The sequence below is a fragment of the Penicillium robsamsonii genome, assembly GCF_028829455.1.
Source record: "Penicillium robsamsonii strain IBT 29466 chromosome Unknown utg000006l_segment0_segment0, whole genome shotgun sequence".
In the NCBI taxonomy this organism is placed as follows: domain Eukaryota; kingdom Fungi; phylum Ascomycota; class Eurotiomycetes; order Eurotiales; family Aspergillaceae; genus Penicillium; species Penicillium robsamsonii.
The window spans coordinates 1,271,154-1,288,230 of NW_026643224.1; the positions used below are offsets into that span (position 1 = coordinate 1,271,154).

The window sequence follows — 17,077 nt, forward strand, 5'->3', positions numbered from 1 at the left end:
GGTGGTTAAAGGTGAGGAATTCCAGGGGATCCAGCCCAGCTATTTAGCCGATTGCGGAGAGAACGCCCATGTCCACTTTGTGGAGAGAGAAAGATTCACAAACAAGGTATCCAAAATAATTGCTCCCTATATTCACCTATACTCCCCTATATATGACCACCACTGCCTCTACTGGCATTAAAGTGTGAGTATATACCTAACAGAAGGATATAAAAAGATAATATAAAGATGTGAAAGTAAAGTGAGAGAAAGATGGAGCCGGGGATACCATTTTATCTCCGTCTTGGTTTTAGACATAATTAGTTCATAAAATAATCACGTAAATTTCAAATTCAAGTCGCTAATTCGACAAAATTCCACAACTACAGCATGACTACCGGGGATGGTGCTTGTGCCAGCTCGCCCGGTTGGACGGTGCGTGGGCCATCAAACGATCCTTCAACATTCTCTTCCAGTCCACGAGCCACCAAGTCGGTGAAATCCACACCCACTTCCACCAAGAGAGCGGCATGATCGTGCACAATTTCGAGACATTTCTGCCAAACCGATGTGCCACGCTGCACGCTGCTAAGCTGTCGACTGAGCAGAGCGTTGAACCCGTCGAGGTGATGCTTAGCCCAACGAATGCAAGAGCTGCTCATTACGCTAGGGAAGCATTGTTGATAGATACTGATGGTGTTTTTGATCAGGGAAAAATAGACGTAGGAGATCTGGAAGATGTATAGAGGCAGATCACCTTCAAAGATACAGGCCCTTGGAAAGAAAAGTCAGCATGCGAATATAAGCTTGTGTGATAAGATGAAGAACATACCGGATGCGTTGGCCGATCACGTCCGAACGTGCCTTCAGGTACGTCTCGCGTGCCTGATCCTCAAACCCTAACCGAGTCAACCAGGTAACGTGAGTCCTGGTGGCCGCCGGGAATGAGTGTTTGTCGACTAGTGCACGCGAGAGAATGCCAGCAAGCCGAGTCGCTCGCCCGTCGACCTTGAAATTGATGACGTCTTGTGCAATGGTGTTGCCCTTGAGACTCTTGGCCAATTTCCGTAGTCTCTCGATGCTGAATACAGATGCTTCGAATCGCTGAAGCGCAATATCGATATCGAGCTCGTCCACCTGCCCTTCAACCCAACGGAGGTTCTGTTGTTTCCCATCCACATCAATACGTAGATCGGATTTGTCTCTTGGGGTATCGGAAATATCGAAAGCCTCTGGCTTTTTCTGGGAAAGCTGCCGACCAGCCAGATATCCATATGCTTCCAGAGGCTTACTGGCGGCTTCGGTCTCCGAGCGCATGGTTCGACGCAGATCCTCGACGGTTTTGCGGAAAGTTGCCAGAAGTTCCTGTTTCGCCGACACGTCATCATGGCGATATGTAAAGGGCTTGGATCCTACACGGATGCTGATCGATCTCCCAATGCCCCGATCCAAAGCCTCTTCGCGCGCTTGTCCCGTTCCCAAATTTGCCCCAAGATCAATCATATCAACGTCGTTGAGAAGCCAGCAGTCTTCTGCCACTAGTCTCGTTGGAACAGGTCCTCGGTGGTTGGGGTGACTTTGGTCGACCCGCTTACGCTTCTTCGCAGCCACGAGTAGGTAATCGTTCAACAACACAATGTGAACGGGCCGTCTTGGTTTCCAGGTGGCTGAGTCCAGCTCGACCCAATTACCAGTCTCTAGGACAATGTGCCGTCCTGGCGCAGCTGGAAGCCACTTCTGTGACCCTTCCACTGTTTTCCACAACGTTTGTAGCTGTACACTCCACATGCTCTCAAGGTTGGCGACCGAGCTGCGATTCGCATTCCGTTTGGGGAAAGAGTCCTCCATCGGCGACATGGGATTAGGTGAGTTTCCTACGCTTGTTTGTCCGAGCGCCGTTGTCAGCTCCGCCATGAGGGTACGGAGGGTCCGCATTTCATCCTTGAGCTTCTCGGCCTCTTTACTGATTTTGATGAATTGGGTGCGATTCTGATAGACATTTTGCTGCAGATCGGTAGATGTTCGGTTTTTGACTTTGCGTAGACTTTCTTGGTACTTTTGGATATCTTCCTCGGACGCATTGGCGAGAAGACTGGCCACATCTAGCATCGGAAACTCCTCGTTAGCTTGCACAAACACCAAACACACAGTGGCAGGTCATGGAGCTCTAACATCGATCAACTGGAAGACTGGGATCTCGTAGAGCATTAAGGTCGACTTTCGGTGCTGGTGAGTTCGGGTCCGCTGGTGACAGTTGCCTCGGAAGAGCTGCCGGTGCTAATCCGCCGCGACCCCCAGGCACCTGAGTTGGAAGTGCCGGAACAGGAGGAGCATTGCCATCAAATTCGGGTGCGCTATTGAATCGAGTCGAGTATCGTCGTTTTACTAAATCCGAGGTCGCATCGTTCTGGGGTGCCCGCTCACGTGTGGGGATTGCGGATGGGCCTGATTCGGGAGACCTGGTATTGGGAGGTAGAGGACCGGAGATGGGTTTTGGGGCGCTAATCTGAGGGCGCTGCCGACGAGACTTGCTCCTCAGAGTTAATCCTCGGCCTTCCATGGTGATATCACTTGGCAATGCAGCAATAATCAAGGAATGGAAATGTCGCGGGAGGTCAAGGGGATGACGCTCGGGCTGCTGTGATTATATAATCCATAGGCTCCGGACATCTGGACATCCTTTTGAAACATTTTTATCACCCCCAACCACCACTCAAACCACTATCACCTCTCCAAGTTCCCATACACTGGCTGGGACAAATTCGATATCTCTAATTCCATCTTATCCCACATTTTCACCATGGCTTTCCGAAACACTGCCATCGTCGCCGGCACGATTCTGACGGGAGTTCTCGGTATGTAGCATTCGTCTCGCCGCGTTCTTCAATTTTTAACACTTTGTACCAGCCTATGCCGTTTATTTCGATCACAAGCGTCAAAGCGATCCTACCTTCCGCAAGTCGTTGAAGAAGAACAACAAGAAGGTCGAACAAACTGCGAAGCAGGAGGCAGAGGCCGGCGCCGCAGCCCGGGTCGCACATCTGAAGAATGCGCTCGAACAAGTGAAGAGGAACGGTGAACTTCCAACAGATCTTGAAGAGAAAGAAAGCTTCTTTATGAGCCAAGTCGCATTGGGCGAATCTCTTTGTGCTTCGGAAGGTAAATTGAATCCACTGTCCCAGCCTATTTCGATTCCGAAGGGCAGGATCGAGATATGATTATAGCTCGCAATCGGAAGGGAAAAAAAGCAGATCGCTAACTGCATCTCCAGGCTCCCAAGTTGAAGCAGCAATTGCCTTTTGGAAAGCATTGAAGGTCTACCCCCAGCCTCAGGTAAGTACAAAAACATTTCCGATGTCACCTATTGCCTTGTCCTTCATCATCTGCAATATACTAACTGCTATGATTACTTAGGATTTGATCGGAATTTACGACAAGACCGTTCCTAAGGAAACCCTCGAAATTCTCGCCGAGCTTATCGCACTTGATGGTGGTCACTCTGCCGGCCCCAAGACTGGCACCGACGACAACATCGAATAGAAAACTGGACCTGATTTCTCAACAACTTGTATTTTAGATGGAATTCTCAAATTTGTATCACATAATTTATATCCCGGGGAACTAGTATGTGGGGGTGGAAAACAAAAGGAGTATGGATGAAGGCTACCATATAAGTCTGATTGATGGCGATTCATTGCCACATACTCCAATTAGATGGAGCAGCAGAGATACCACCAATCTAAAGCAACCTCTTCACTTTTGGCTTCTTTCGAGGTAAATAACCTTTCCATCAGGAAGATGTCTATAGACTGGTCTATTGCTAAAGGAGACGATCCATCAGAGCTGGGAACCCTTTTTTATTTGAGACTCTAGCTATAAACCCGTACTCTGTAGAGCTACCTCCGCCACTATTGATTGCCGAGGTATGCTTTTGGCTCCAAGACTTTAAGTTAGGATGAAGGCGGGATCTATAAGTCTGATTTATTCCAGTCTATTTAGAAATGGCCAAGGCAGAATTTATGTGTACTGCATACATATATATACATGTAATAGAATGAGAGTATCTACATCGGTAAGAGGTACGAATAGGAATTTCCGAATTAGGTGGCTGTTCGACACCTGCAAAACAAGGCTACGATCTCCGAAGCCCTAACCACGCCTAACCACACCTGGGCATAATCTCACTAATTTTTCAGAGGCTTCCTTGGAAGGTTGAAGATTTTTGTTGCCTATATGGAATACCCCTGAATGTATTTCAGCACAGCCCAAATAGCCCAGACGTGGCGTTCAAGCAATCGTTATTGAAGGGTATCTTGGCCTTGGGATTCTTGGCCGGGACTTGGCCGAGTCCATCTGAGGGAGGAAAGAAGAGAGAGAAGAGATGGACTTTGATCATTTTGATATACAATATAATTTGAAATTTGATTGTATACTCCTGCATACCAATATACTAAATAAGTGAAACGAACCTCGGAAAAATGTGAAACTTCCAAGACTCCAAGATCCTCTAAGAACCCCTATTATTTGTTCAGAGACTGCGGTTCTCCACTAAATTGAGACCGCTGATCAAATTATTCCAATCATTTAGATTGGAATTATCTCTCATTTAAGACCTTTAAAAGTCCTTGGAGTCCATTTTTCTTTCTTTTCTTTTCTTTGAGTCGTTCCTTCTTTCGCGCCGTTGCGCTGTCACTCATTAAACATTTTATCTTGTCTCATCTTATATCTCCCTATATATTTTTGTTTTATATACCCTTTCACAATGATTGTATGTACTATCGCATACATCTATTAAACCAAAGCACTAACTTTTTAGTCTTACACTCGTCTCTTCGCATCCGTGTGTGCGCTCGCCGGCACCGCGGCCGCATTAACCCCACTCGAAGTCAGCGGCAAGGACTTTGTTGACTCGAAGACCAACGATCGTTTCCAGATTATTGGTGTAGAGTAAGGCTTCCTTGCTGTTTCTTGCCCACATTCTACAGTGGCTAACTCCTCAATAGCTACCAGCCCGGTGGCTCGTCCGGCTTCACCAAGAAGCTGGATCCTCTGAGCGATGCAGATGCCTGTCTGCGCGATGCTGCCCTCATGCAGCGTCTGGGTGTAGGTCCAGACCCTATGTTCTTATCGTACAGCGACTTATCTTCATAGGTCAACACTATCCGTGTCTACAACCTGGAACCCTCTCTCAATCACGATGAGTGCGCCTCGATCTTCAATGCCGCCGGTATTTACATGATTCTCGACGTCAGCAACCCTCTGGCGGGTGGCTATCTGGACCGCAGTGCCCCATGGACCACCTACAGCGCCATCTACTACAAGCAGGTGTTCGGTGTTATCGAGGGCTTCAAGAACTACGACAACGTCCTGGGCTTCTTCGCTGGAAACGAGGTGATCAACGAGGACGCCCATTACTTGACTCCCAAGTACATGCGTGCCGTCGTTCGTGATATGAAGGACTATATTGCCAAGAACTCTAAGCGCGCTATTCCTGTCGGATACTCCGCTGCCGATATCCGTAATATCTTGATGGACACCATTCACTACTTCGAGTGTGACCTTAAGAACTCGACCTCTTCTCGCGCCGACTTCTTCGGCCTCAACTCCTACTCTTGGTGCGGTCCCGCCACCTACAAGTCCAGCGGCTTCGATGAACTCACCGAGGACTTCACCAACGCCACCATCCCCGTTTTCTTCTCCGAGTACGGCTGTAACGATGTCAAGCCCCGTATCTTCACCGAAGTGCAGGCCATTTACGGCGTGGAGATGACCCAGGCTTTCTCTGGTGGTCTCGTTTACGAGTGGACCCAGGAGGACAACGAGTACGGCCTGATCAAGATCAAGGACTCCAAGACCGTGACCACTCTTGTCGACTATGATAACTTCCAGAAGCAGCTCAACAAGCTTGATATGGACCGCATCATGTCAAGCAATGCCACGCAGGCCAATGTCAAGGCTGAGGAGTGCAGTGTCTCACTCATCGGTGCTAAATCCCGCGGCAAACAGCCTTTCTACAACGCCTGGGATTTGCCCGAGGTTCCTTCCAAGGTCTCGGACTACATTAAGAATGGCTTGCCCGATGCTCCTACCGGCAAGTTCGTGTCTGTTTCTTCCACCACCATCCCCCAGAAGGTGTACGACCACACCGGCAAGGAGATCACCGGTGTCAAGTTTGAGGTGAAGAGCAGTGTCAACACCCCCTCTTCTTCCTCCACTTCGAGTACCTCCGAATCGGGTACCTCCGATTCTTCCTCCAGCTCCGGTACTTCGATCCCTAGCAACGCCGCCTCTCTCAATGGCGTCCCCTCTCTTGCCCTCGGTGGTGCAGGAGGTTTCTTTATGCTGATTGCATCCCTTCTTTAATTGCCTTGACTAGTTCATCCTCAAGCTTCAGGTTCGGACCGAGACAACCAAGAGCTGATATCGGGTCTCGATGATTTATTTTTCTGTACGAGTTACTCGTACCTTCTTCGTCCAGCTTTCTTCCGATTGACTGGATAATTTGCACATGATTCCTTTGGAACAATTTACATACCTGGCTCTTCTTTTCATATTTTCCTTCCACCAACAAACCATCGCTTGTACGTTCGAAGGAGTTCGTAGACGAAATGCATTGTAGCAAGAAACCCTTTTACTGTCTGCTCTATTTGTCACTGGCATTCCTGTTTCTTCCTCTTGCGTAAACACCACAGTTTGGAAGCATAGATTGTAGCGTCAATAGCCTTCCCTTGATTGACGCCTTCGGCTCTGGTTCTCAAGACCCGCTTCAGAATCTTTCCAGAGACACCACTAGGAATCTCACCGACCGGGATGATCCCACCAGTTATTTCCACCCTTTTGGCTATAACATACGGAAATGTCTATAAAACAGACACCTGAAAAGAGATATGATAAAACCTCATAAGCGACTAACTTAAAGTGTGGATGTCATTCTATGATCATATATAATACTAGATACTCCGTATATTCCGTTTCTCTAATCACACCATGGCCAATGACAAAAGCTGGCTCTCAACCTCCTTCAAGGGTATCATTAAATTAACAGACCCTATGCCCTCAAGCTGGAAAATCATTGCAAAGTCAACGAGCATGTTAAGCAGCTTGAAAACAAGCTACACTCCTCCCTCGCCTCCGCCAAGTTCCTGTCGTAGGGCCAATATCAAGCACAACGCCTTTCTTCATATCGCACAGCAGATTCCCTCAATTAAGGGTGAAGCCTCAGACCCTATATCTCGAGCTTGTGAAGCCACCCAATTCAATCCTCCTGAGCTCAAACCTATCAAACCTTCAAGGAAAGAAAATCCACCAATACACTCAAGCTCTTAGCACGGCAGCAGGGGACCCTGGGCACGTCTGGGCCAGTCCCAGGAGGATCACCTGGATAGTTTTGGAAAGGGTAGAGGGCTTTGCTCTTGGTGACGAGGACGGAGCTGGTGCATTCTGCCAACTGTCGCCAGATACCCAAATGACCATTCGCAGGGTGTTCCTCCAGGAATTTAAGTGAGTAAACCCCAAGGAGACTAGAGAAATGCTGATATATGATAGTGTCGCTGCAAAAATCGGAGTACTGCCAGTCAACGAAGGCCCACACAGCGCAGTATGGAGTGAAGAGACGCAGACTATGTATGTGATGTTAGATAATTCGGACTTGGGGCTAGATATTTCAATATAGTCATTTTGTAGGCTTCCGAGACCCCGAGTTCTTTGGAGCCAAATTTCCGATTGGTCCAGAGATCTTCCCATTATTCGAGATTGATAAGCTTCCTATGCAACAGGAGTCTGATCCCCTTTTTTTTGATGTTACAGCGTGGGCAAGCCTTTCTAGAGGGTGGTCAATGGCATCAGAAGGATAGATTTGCAGTGTGCTATCTTCTCTTTTTTTCTACTTTGCTCGGTACTGTTGCTCAATAGCACTCGATTGAAGAATGTTTCGATTCAAATGCAAACACTTGAAAATATATGCCCGTTCCTCTGGGACATAACACGCAAACTGAAAATGCAAAGTGCAAAACTTGTTGGCTCTAAATAACCCTCGCTTTCCCCTTGCCCTTGCCTGATGGCGAGGCAGGTATTGGTCCCGCGAGAGATGGGAATTCCTCCCACTCCTCCTCCCCATCCTCGCGACTCTTGCCCTCAGCCAAACTAAGTTGGATCGCGAACTCCAGGTCATCCATCTCCTGCTGTCTACTGCTCTCAGCCTCCTCGGCTCCAGGCGATGGCTGTCGAGGCGGACATACTCCCTTGGCATACTTGATAGGGATAGACGAAGCTTGGTCAAATGGCCAAGCAGCACCTTGCTCTTCAAGCAGGCTAAGGCGAATTGCTTCGGCAAGTTCGTCGTCATCCTCATCGTCTGTGGGCTTTTGATAGGGAGACGACGAGGAAGACACCTCGTCAGGGCCAAACAAACTAGGACCAACAGTGTCGAATGAAGCGCTTGTGGCCGAGCTGGAGATTGCGACGCTGTCCTTGGGTTTCGCCGCATCGCTAGAGCAGGCCTCCTCGCTTAGGAGTTGGGCATACGCCAAAAGCTGTTCCTCGTCGATGTCTGGTCCAAGAAGATCGATTCCGAAACGCGCACTCAAATGTGCTCGTTCTTTTTCATCAGCAATTTTCTGACGCTCCATATCCACGCGTTCGTCTTCAATGAAGTCCTCGATTGCACCCCGACCACTATTGTTAAAACGTTGGCCTTCGGCAGCCCCGTTGCTGCCACGCAGTAGGTGGCGAAGGCGGCGCTTGCTGCTCTTATACTGATCAGCCTCGGAGGAACTGTACGACCAGTATCGCAAGTGGGTACCGAGTGATACCATTCCACGCAGGACGGTCGGGTCGGAATCAAGGCAGATAGCGCCTGTGGCATAGTAATTGTTTCCAACACCTAGAATAGAGGCCTCAGCCTGCACAAGCCGACGACGGGCCCGGGTCGAGAAACGGGAATTGACCGTCCGGATTGGCTTGGTAGATGACGCTAATGGATCCCAGGCTTGCACGAGGCCATCGTTACCGCCATGGACAAGGTACAACGACGTGATGGCCAAGGAAGATACCTGGGGCGAGTCTGTTTGAATGGTGCGCAATGAGGAGATGGAATTGATGATCTCCGTAGACTTCGCCGCCGGGGCTCGGATATCCCAGACAAACACCATACCCGTGCGGGTTCCAACAGCTAGGTATCGAGCGCGTTGCCCAGGAACTTCCAGGCCCGACCGCGGCTGATCCATATGCGGTAACATTGGGGAAGATGTTGCAGACGAAGGAGAGCTCCCAGACATAGCCAAAAGAGGATCCTCTTCGGCTGTGAGAGTCGCGAAAGTGGATACATCCAGCGCACTAGCGCTCACTTCCGTAGATTTGCGATCGCCAAAAACAAAATCTGATAGACACCATCCGAAGTGGGTCGAAGGTGAGTCCATCCGTCCGGAGGATCGAGGAGGAAGACTGCTGGTGATGGTCGGACGTGGTATGTTCACCGGGCCGCCGAAGAGTGATGGCAGAGTTTCCGAATCCAACATGGGCTCTGGCGTGGCTGGCGTGGCTGAGCTGAAACCAGACCTAGAAGCAGTGCGCATGAACCGCCGGATCGACGCCTTTGCGTCTTCGCCCGAGCCGCGAGCGATGACAATAACCGACTCGCCTGCCCCGTATCCGTCATCGCCAGCAAAGTCCACCTTAAGATCGCGCTGCATGTCCCAGCTTTCGCAGACTTTGCGGAAGTATTTAGGCTTGAAAGACATGAATTTTTCAATCTCCTTGGTTTCGGCAGCAATCTGGTGTTCATTGAGGCCCATGGAATCCGATGACGATCGCGGACTGTAGCTGCCATCGACCAATTCGCGATTAAAGGGGTCTGGGCGTGCCACACGTCTGCTCGCTTCGACCATTTCCCAATGCACACTTCTACCAGTCTTCCATGCCATCTCGTCAAGCTGCTCGGTGTTTAGTTTGGCTGTGAGTGGGATATCAGGTGCCCGAGGAAGTTCAGTGAGGTAGAAAATTTCTCCTAGGGCATTAAGAGCAACAGCCCAGATTCGTTTTCCAGAATGGCGCTTGGATGAATATTGATCGTCCACGGCAATTCCAATAATAGGAACACCAGGGCACAGGACCCATCTAGCAGTCACTTGACCTTGCTCGTACCGCCTTTCATAAGTCGGATGAGGGCCCAGAGAGTACGCAGTCAACACGCCGGAAGACGATCCAGACAGCATCCCCACCAGCCCCTGGGTCATCTTGAGGATGTGAGGGGATTTGGCAATCCACACCGAACAGACAGCATGTGTGATCATGTTCACGGCGGGGATGCCGAGTGGTGGATGAGAAGCTAAATCCGAAGATCCCAAGAAACGACCACGCTGCTCCGTCGTTGAGATAAAGTAACTGCGCCCCTGGGGACAGCCTTCGCCATATATCATGCCATATGGTTGACTGACGTCCATCAAGTTGGGTACACCGACCATATCACCCGATCCGAGGCCGTACTGCGCTTCACCAGGAAACGTATCGGCAAAGTGGCGGAACATTTGGTGGTCGGAGACACCCCAGGTGCCAACTTTGACGGTTGATGGGTCACTGGAAGACGCAATCCCTTGCTCTGCGGCTCCATGGATGAAGAGAGGGTTCTTGTCAGGCCTGAAAGAGGCATGTATATGACTGACCGGAAAGAGGAGCTGTGATGTATACGTGGCTATGGCACTACCATGGCGAGCGCTCGCCGTGCGTACAGTTCCATGCTTCTTGGGCGGGTCGAACCTCGCCGGTTTGCCCCGGGATAACGATTGCATCAAGCGAGTGCGCAAGATGTATTCGCTGCGCCAGGAGGCTAATGCGGTCAGCCTCGCAAAGTATCGCCTGTCCGACTGTAGATCTGTCGCATCGGTATTAGTACTCCGACCATCCTCAACGGCATGGGGCCCGGGGAAGAATCGCGAGAAGGCGATTCTCCAAGCATGAGGAGTGGTCACTAGCGCATGAAATCGACGGGACACCAATGTTATGGCGGACAGGGATTGTGGAGGTAGATGCGATAGGATATGGGTGAGAACCTCTGGAAATCACGGTCAGGATTGATTGCGCCGCGAGGGTTGCAGGTCACCTACCATTCGGAAATGCCTCCAGAGACGTTTGCGACTGTCTAACAGAAGCCACTAAGCATACCCCAGCATTTGCTGCTTGTCTGAGGGGAGTGCGAGCATTCTCATGCTGGCTCACCCGGTGGACCGAGGGCGGGGAAGAGCGACCGTCGACCCCGTTCAAGGACGCGTCGGATTCGACTTTTGTCGACATGCTCGGGACGTCTGCAAAGTCTCTGATATCCTCTCCCTCGAGGAAATCAGAGACTTGAGCGCCGTCGAGGTCATGTCCATGCTGGGTGGGACTGATTGTGACTGGGTATGAGTCAACGGGGGGTGTATGTTGAGACACGACAGTAGGCTCTGGTTGCATAAAAAGGTCTTGACGGAAAGATGAGGTGGTAGCGACTGAGCCAGCGAGAAAGCCTGGGTCAGTCGAGTCAATAAATGCGGGAGGAAAAGGAGATTTATATGAAAGGGAAGCGATGTTGAAAGAGGGAAAGAAATGGGCGAGCAAAGAAACGGAAGAGGCAAAGTGGCCATCCCGCACATTAACTTGGATATCGCGGGCTATACTCTGTATGTTGCATACAAAATCGACTTATGCCTACATTCTTACGTTCAAGTTAAGATAAACATGACATCTTTTGTGGTGTCGCTTTGTATGGTTTTTTATATGCCTTGGATGTCTCGGTTTAATAGCTAGAAAGATGAAAATGCAGTAAACCCCCATATAATCAGGAATATATTTGAAAAGGTAGTACTTCATTTTTATTATACAACTAGTAGAATCTTATTGACAATTATTATACCCTTTTTTAAACAATTTTTTCTCCCTATGTTGCACTTCCACGAAATTTATACTGAATGGCTATCCGGAACGCGTTCAGCACGTGACAGCGCGACAGAAGCCTATCAATTCTCTCAGGACTTCATTGCGAAAGTAATGTGCTTTTCCTGGAATAGCTCATCGATACTCGGCAGTTTGTCAGTCATTTCCCCGGTGTCTTATCAACCCTCGATACCTTGCATACACAAAACAACAGCGCTGGATGAGGCACGTGAGTTCAGTCGACCAAGATGCCTGGAGCAAATGGTAAGACACTCTTGATACCAAATTGGTATGCAGCTTACTGATACTCTCTATAGAGGCAGAAACCATTCGCATTCTCATCTCCACTGATAATCATGTCGGCTACAATGAGCGAGATCCCATCCGTGGGGACGACAGCTGGAAGAGCTTCCACGAAATAATGTGCCTGGCCAAGGAACGGGATGTCGATATGGTTCTCCTGGCTGGAGATTTGTTCCATGAGAATAAACCATCACGGAAATCCATGTACCAGGTCATGCGGTCGATTCGCATGAACTGTTTCGGGGACAAGCCGTGTGAGCTGGAGATGCTCAGTGATGCAAGTGAGAATTTCCAGGGCGCGTTCAATCATGTCAACTATGAGGACCTAGATATGAACGTGGCGATTCCGATCTTCTCCATCCATGGAAATCACGATGATCCCTCGGGAGAGGGTCATCTGGCCGCACTAGATTTACTACAAGTCTCGGGCCTTCTCAATTACTATGGCCGAACCCCGGAGTCAGACAACATTCAAATCAAGCCTGTCTTACTGCAGAAAGGCCGGACAAAGCTTGCGCTGTACGGAATGAGCAACGTTCGAGACGAGCGACTGTTCCGCACCTTTCGCGATGGCAAAGTTAAATTCTTCCAACCGTCTGTCCAGAAAAGCGACTGGTTCAATTTGATGTCTGTACATCAGAACCATCATGCTCATACAGAAACCAGTTACTTGCCAGAAAACTTTCTTCCTGAATTTCTTGATTTGGTCGTTTGGGGCCACGAACATGAATGCCTGATTGATCCTAAGTTCAATCCAGAAACCAAATTTCATGTTATGCAGCCAGGGTCGTCTGTCGCAACGTCCTTGGTGCCTGGAGAGGCTGTTCCAAAACAAGTCTCGATTTTGAGTGTAACAGGCCGAGAATTCAAGAATGAACCTATCCGATTGAAGACGGTGCGGCCATTTGTGATGCGGGAAATTGTATTATCCGAAGAAAAGGGAGCCCAAAAGCTTGCCCGCAAAGAGAACAACCGCACAGAAGTAACTCGGTTCCTCATGTCCATTGTCGAAGAACTGATCGAAGAAGCCAATGCAGAATGGCTAGAGCTGCAAGGCGACCGCATTGATGAGGACGATGATGAAGCACCGGAAGCTCCGCTTCCTCTCGTTCGTCTCCGTGTGGAGACTTCCACACCTGAAGGAGGTAGCTTCGATTGTGAAAACCCGCAGCGATTCTCCAATCGCTTCATTGGTAAGGTCGCTAACGTGAACGATGTGGTGCAATTCTACCGGAAAAAAAAGACTGCTTCTACTTCGCGCAAGGATGATAAATCCGTTGATGAAACGACCGTTTCTCACCTCTCAGCCCTTGACACCGTGAAGGTCGAACAGCTCGTGCGCGAGTTCCTCTCATCACAGTCATTAAGCATTCTGCCACAAAATTCTTTCGGAGATGCCGTCGCTCAATTCATTGACAAGGATGACAAGCATGCGATGGAGATGTTCGTCAATGAATCCCTCGAGAGCCAGGTCAAACACTTGTTGGCCTTGGATCGTGACGATGACGAGATGGATGACGAGGGGAAAGAACAAAGCTCGCTAGTCACTGCTATGGAGAAATATCGCGGTCAGATGGAAAACATGTTTTCAAAGGGCGTAAAGAAGCGAACCCGCGGAAAGAAGCGCTTTAAGCCTAAGCCAGATGGTTGGGATTCCGAGTTTGATGGTGTGTGGGAAGACCAGCCTGGTGCTCTTATTCATTCCGATAATGAAGGTGGGGATCCAGCAGAGGAAGAAGCTGCAGGGGATGGGACTTTGCCCGCTCGTGGTCGTACCGCGGCCTCTACTCGGGGTCGTGGCAGTGGTCGTGGTCGAGGTGCAGCGGCCAGTGTGGCCAGTACGCGAACCACTAAGGCCAAAGCTATTCCAGAAAAAAAGACTACGAAGGGTCGCAAAAAGCAAGCAGTTTCAGACGAAGAACCAGACGTGATTATGCTGGATGATGATGATGACGACGATGTTATAGCCAATGTCATTTCCGACGATGATGATGACTCTGACTCGCAGGCACTGTTCGTCAAGCAGCCTCGCTCTACTACTACCGTGAAGCCACGAAAAGTGGCCCCTACGACAGCGACGACTCAGCGCCGCGGTGGACGTGCTGCCGCCTCGCCAGCTCCGTCATCGGTAACTGTCGGTGGGACTGCTTCTCGGCGAGCCCCTGCGCGCGGTAAGCCAGCTCAGTCTACGCTCAACTTCTCCGCTTCACAGGCCAGCGCGCCTCAGTCATCGCGACCTAGCCGCTCAACCCGTAACATGAGTGTTATCAGCGATGGTATTGATGATGATGACGATGACGATGACGCCTTTGAAGAAATGCCGACCAACTCGAGACGTCGTAGGTAATTTACGATTTGCATTCATGGATGTTTATGCCTTTATACATGGATGGAGTTATCGAAAACCACTTGGGCGTTAAAATCAGCGTTGCTACCTTCACAATTCTTCAATGACATCTTGAAAATATGACTCTTAAATAGCAGATATAATCATAATAAACCAACAGGCGCAGTGCTTGGGAGTTGTGATGATGAAGTATACAAAACATGCTAGTCTCAACACGGTAATTAGCTTATATGGGCACCTGGGCAGTTTCCTTTACCCAGAGGTTTTTCAATTAGTCAATACCCGAACAAGATCACTTTCAAGTGGCAAATATGATACTTCGTCAGACAGACCAGACAGATCTCTTTCTATTAACCCCGCATTATCAGCCGAGGGAGACAACCACCTCGGCCGTGCAACGAAGGGGATATGAAGGAAACCCGGCTCAATCCTCGATGATGTTCTATTACCTTTGTGTACAAGGCAATACTGATTAAAGCACAATGACATACAATGGCCGACCCATTCGCATTGCAGGTTCGTTGACTTGCATTCATGATGTACTTAAACTAACCTTTTAGGTGCCTCGGGCTCTGCCTCAGACCGACGTCATGCTATTGCTGATTTTGCGCGTCACCATCCGACCGATCCTATTGATGTCATTATTGCTGATTTCATGAGCGAGTTTAACATGGCCACCGCTGCGGGTCGGCGTGTGGACCAGGCGATCTCGCAGGAAGCAACAGCCCCGGCCTACGAGCTCTCCTTTCTAGAAGCACTTGAGCCGGCTCTGGATGATTTGGCCAAGTATGGAATTAAGCTCGCGGTCAATGCTGGAGTAACTGACACAAAGGGTTTATACGAGGTGGTGATGTGCATGGTGGAGGCAAAGAACCTGGACTTGAAGGTCAGCCAGCGACTTGGCTAAAACTGATCAACAATTGCTGATTTGGATGCCCAGGTTGCATGGGTTGCCGGAGATGAAGTGCTATCTACCGTCCAGAAGGGATTGACTTCCGGGTCTGAATTTCGCAACGTTTATACCGGCGAGCGATTGGCAGATTGGTCATTCGAGCCCATCTATGCCCAGTGCTATCTCGGTGGCCTTGGTATCGCAGCCGCACTCGCAGATGGTGCGGACATTGTATTGTGCGGGCGGGTATCAGATGCTTCACCTGTCATCGGAGCTGCTTACTGGTACCATGACTGGCAGCGAGATGAACTTGACAAGCTGGCGAATGCGTTTGTGGCAGGCCATCTGATCGAGTGTAGCAACTACGTCTGCGGCGGCAACTTCACAGGCTTCAAAGCTCTTGAGCACGCATATGGAGATGGCTGGACCAATATCGGATACCCCATCGCCGAGATATCTGCCGAGGGTGACGTTGTGATCACCAAGCAGACCCATGCCACCGGTGGTGCGGTAACTGTCGATACTTGCACATCCCAACTGCTCTATGAGATACAAGGACCTTGGTACTACAACTCCGATGTCACGGCGGTCCTCGGTGGCATCCACTTCTCGCAGCGTGGCGTCAATCGTATCGCTGTTCATGGTGTTCGATCCGGTCCTCCTCCTCCCACGACCAAGGTCGGCATCACGGCGCGAGGTGGGTTTCAGGCTGAAGCATGGTGGTTTTTGACTGGTCTGGATATCGAAGCCAAAGCTCGCATGCTGGAAGTGCAGATCCGCCAATTGTTGTCACCCTATTCGGACCGATATACATCTCTGAATTTCGATTTACTGGGCTCTTCCCTCTCTGATCCGCACGACCAGAACCGCGCTACTGTGCCGCTGCGCATCGTTGTACAGGCACGGCGTGCAGAGGACCTTGCACCGACACGGTTCCTCAAACCTATCACCGATAACATCATGCAGGGGTACCCTGGCGCTACTTTTCACTTGGATATGCGCCAGGGATTCCCGCGTGCCATTTTTGAGTACTACGTCAGCTTGCTACCACAATCTGCAATCCAGCATCGCGTCCACATGCCCTGGAAGCCGACGGCATCCACGCAGACTCTCGATATCTCGCCTCCGGCCAACACCAGGACATATCCATCACATCAACCTTCGCAGCCCATCACCCACACTGACGGACCCGTCAACCTGACCCACGACTTTGGGCCGACGACTCGTGGCCCACTGGGCTGGATCGTTCATGCACGCTCTGGGGACAAGGGTGCGGACGCTAACTGCGGCTTCTGGGTGCGTCACCGTGATGAGTACCAATGGCTGCGGGCGTTGCTGTCTGTTGACAAGGCGCAGGAGCTATTGGGAGAGACTGCCCGCGAGGACCGTCAGTTGGCGATTGAGCGGTTTGAGTTGCCCAGCCTTCATGCCGTGCATTTCCTGTTTCGTAATCTACTGGATCGAGGTGTCGGTGTGACCACCACGGTCGATTTCCTAGGCAAGAATGTGGCGGAGTATCTGCGGGCGCGGCATGTTGATCTTCCTGTGCGATTCTTGAACCGCGGAAAACTATAGTCTATTCCCCCTCCCCCAGATAATCATAATATTACCCGTCATGTGATCCATATGAAGTTCCTAAATCTCCAAAACGC

At 50.1% G+C, this 17,077-nt stretch overlaps 6 protein-coding genes across 6 annotated transcripts; 4 read left to right on the forward strand and 2 right to left on the reverse strand.

The window, feature by feature from the left end:
• Window positions 1-362: 362 nt before the first annotated feature.
• On the reverse strand, window positions 363-2,539 carry N7447_010224 (exocyst subunit EXO84; the record flags this gene model as incomplete). Its single annotated transcript, XM_057234486.1, has 3 exons — window positions 363-753; window positions 812-2,081; window positions 2,152-2,539. The coding sequence occupies 3 exons, from the start codon at window positions 2,537-2,539 to the stop codon at window positions 363-365; spliced, it is 2,049 nt and encodes a 682-aa protein (XP_057081770.1).
• Window positions 2,540-2,749: 210 nt separating this feature from the next.
• N7447_010225 (TOM complex receptor protein TOM20) lies at window positions 2,750-3,519 on the forward strand (the record flags this gene model as incomplete). Its single annotated transcript, XM_057234487.1, has 4 exons — window positions 2,750-2,834; window positions 2,887-3,138; window positions 3,251-3,312; window positions 3,394-3,519. The coding sequence occupies exons 1-4, from the start codon at window positions 2,780-2,782 to the stop codon at window positions 3,517-3,519; spliced, it is 495 nt and encodes a 164-aa protein (XP_057081771.1). The 5' UTR covers window positions 2,750-2,779.
• A 1,222-nt stretch (window positions 3,520-4,741) lies between these two features.
• gel2 (1,3-beta-glucanosyltransferase gel2) lies at window positions 4,742-6,342 on the forward strand (the record flags this gene model as incomplete). The annotated part of the gene is made up of 4 exons (XM_057234488.1): window positions 4,742-4,747; window positions 4,796-4,926; window positions 4,983-5,082; window positions 5,131-6,342. 4 exons carry the CDS (start codon window positions 4,742-4,744, stop codon window positions 6,340-6,342), a joined length of 1,449 nt encoding a protein of 482 aa, XP_057081772.1.
• A 1,658-nt stretch (window positions 6,343-8,000) lies between these two features.
• On the reverse strand, window positions 8,001-11,424 carry N7447_010227 (F-box and WD domain protein; the record flags this gene model as incomplete). The annotated part of the gene is made up of 2 exons (XM_057234489.1): window positions 8,001-11,026; window positions 11,079-11,424. 2 exons carry the CDS (start codon window positions 11,422-11,424, stop codon window positions 8,001-8,003), a joined length of 3,372 nt encoding a protein of 1,123 aa, XP_057081773.1.
• Window positions 11,425-12,131: 707 nt separating this feature from the next.
• On the forward strand, window positions 12,132-14,533 carry N7447_010228 (MRX complex nuclease subunit; the record flags this gene model as incomplete). Its single annotated transcript, XM_057234490.1, has 2 exons — window positions 12,132-12,147; window positions 12,201-14,533. The coding sequence occupies 2 exons, from the start codon at window positions 12,132-12,134 to the stop codon at window positions 14,531-14,533; spliced, it is 2,349 nt and encodes a 782-aa protein (XP_057081774.1).
• Window positions 14,534-15,015: 482 nt separating this feature from the next.
• On the forward strand, window positions 15,016-17,000 carry N7447_010229 (acyclic terpene utilization AtuA family protein; the record flags this gene model as incomplete). The annotated part of the gene is made up of 3 exons (XM_057234491.1): window positions 15,016-15,049; window positions 15,094-15,419; window positions 15,474-17,000. The coding sequence occupies 3 exons, from the start codon at window positions 15,016-15,018 to the stop codon at window positions 16,998-17,000; spliced, it is 1,887 nt and encodes a 628-aa protein (XP_057081775.1).
• Between the last annotated feature and the right edge of the window lie 77 nt (window positions 17,001-17,077).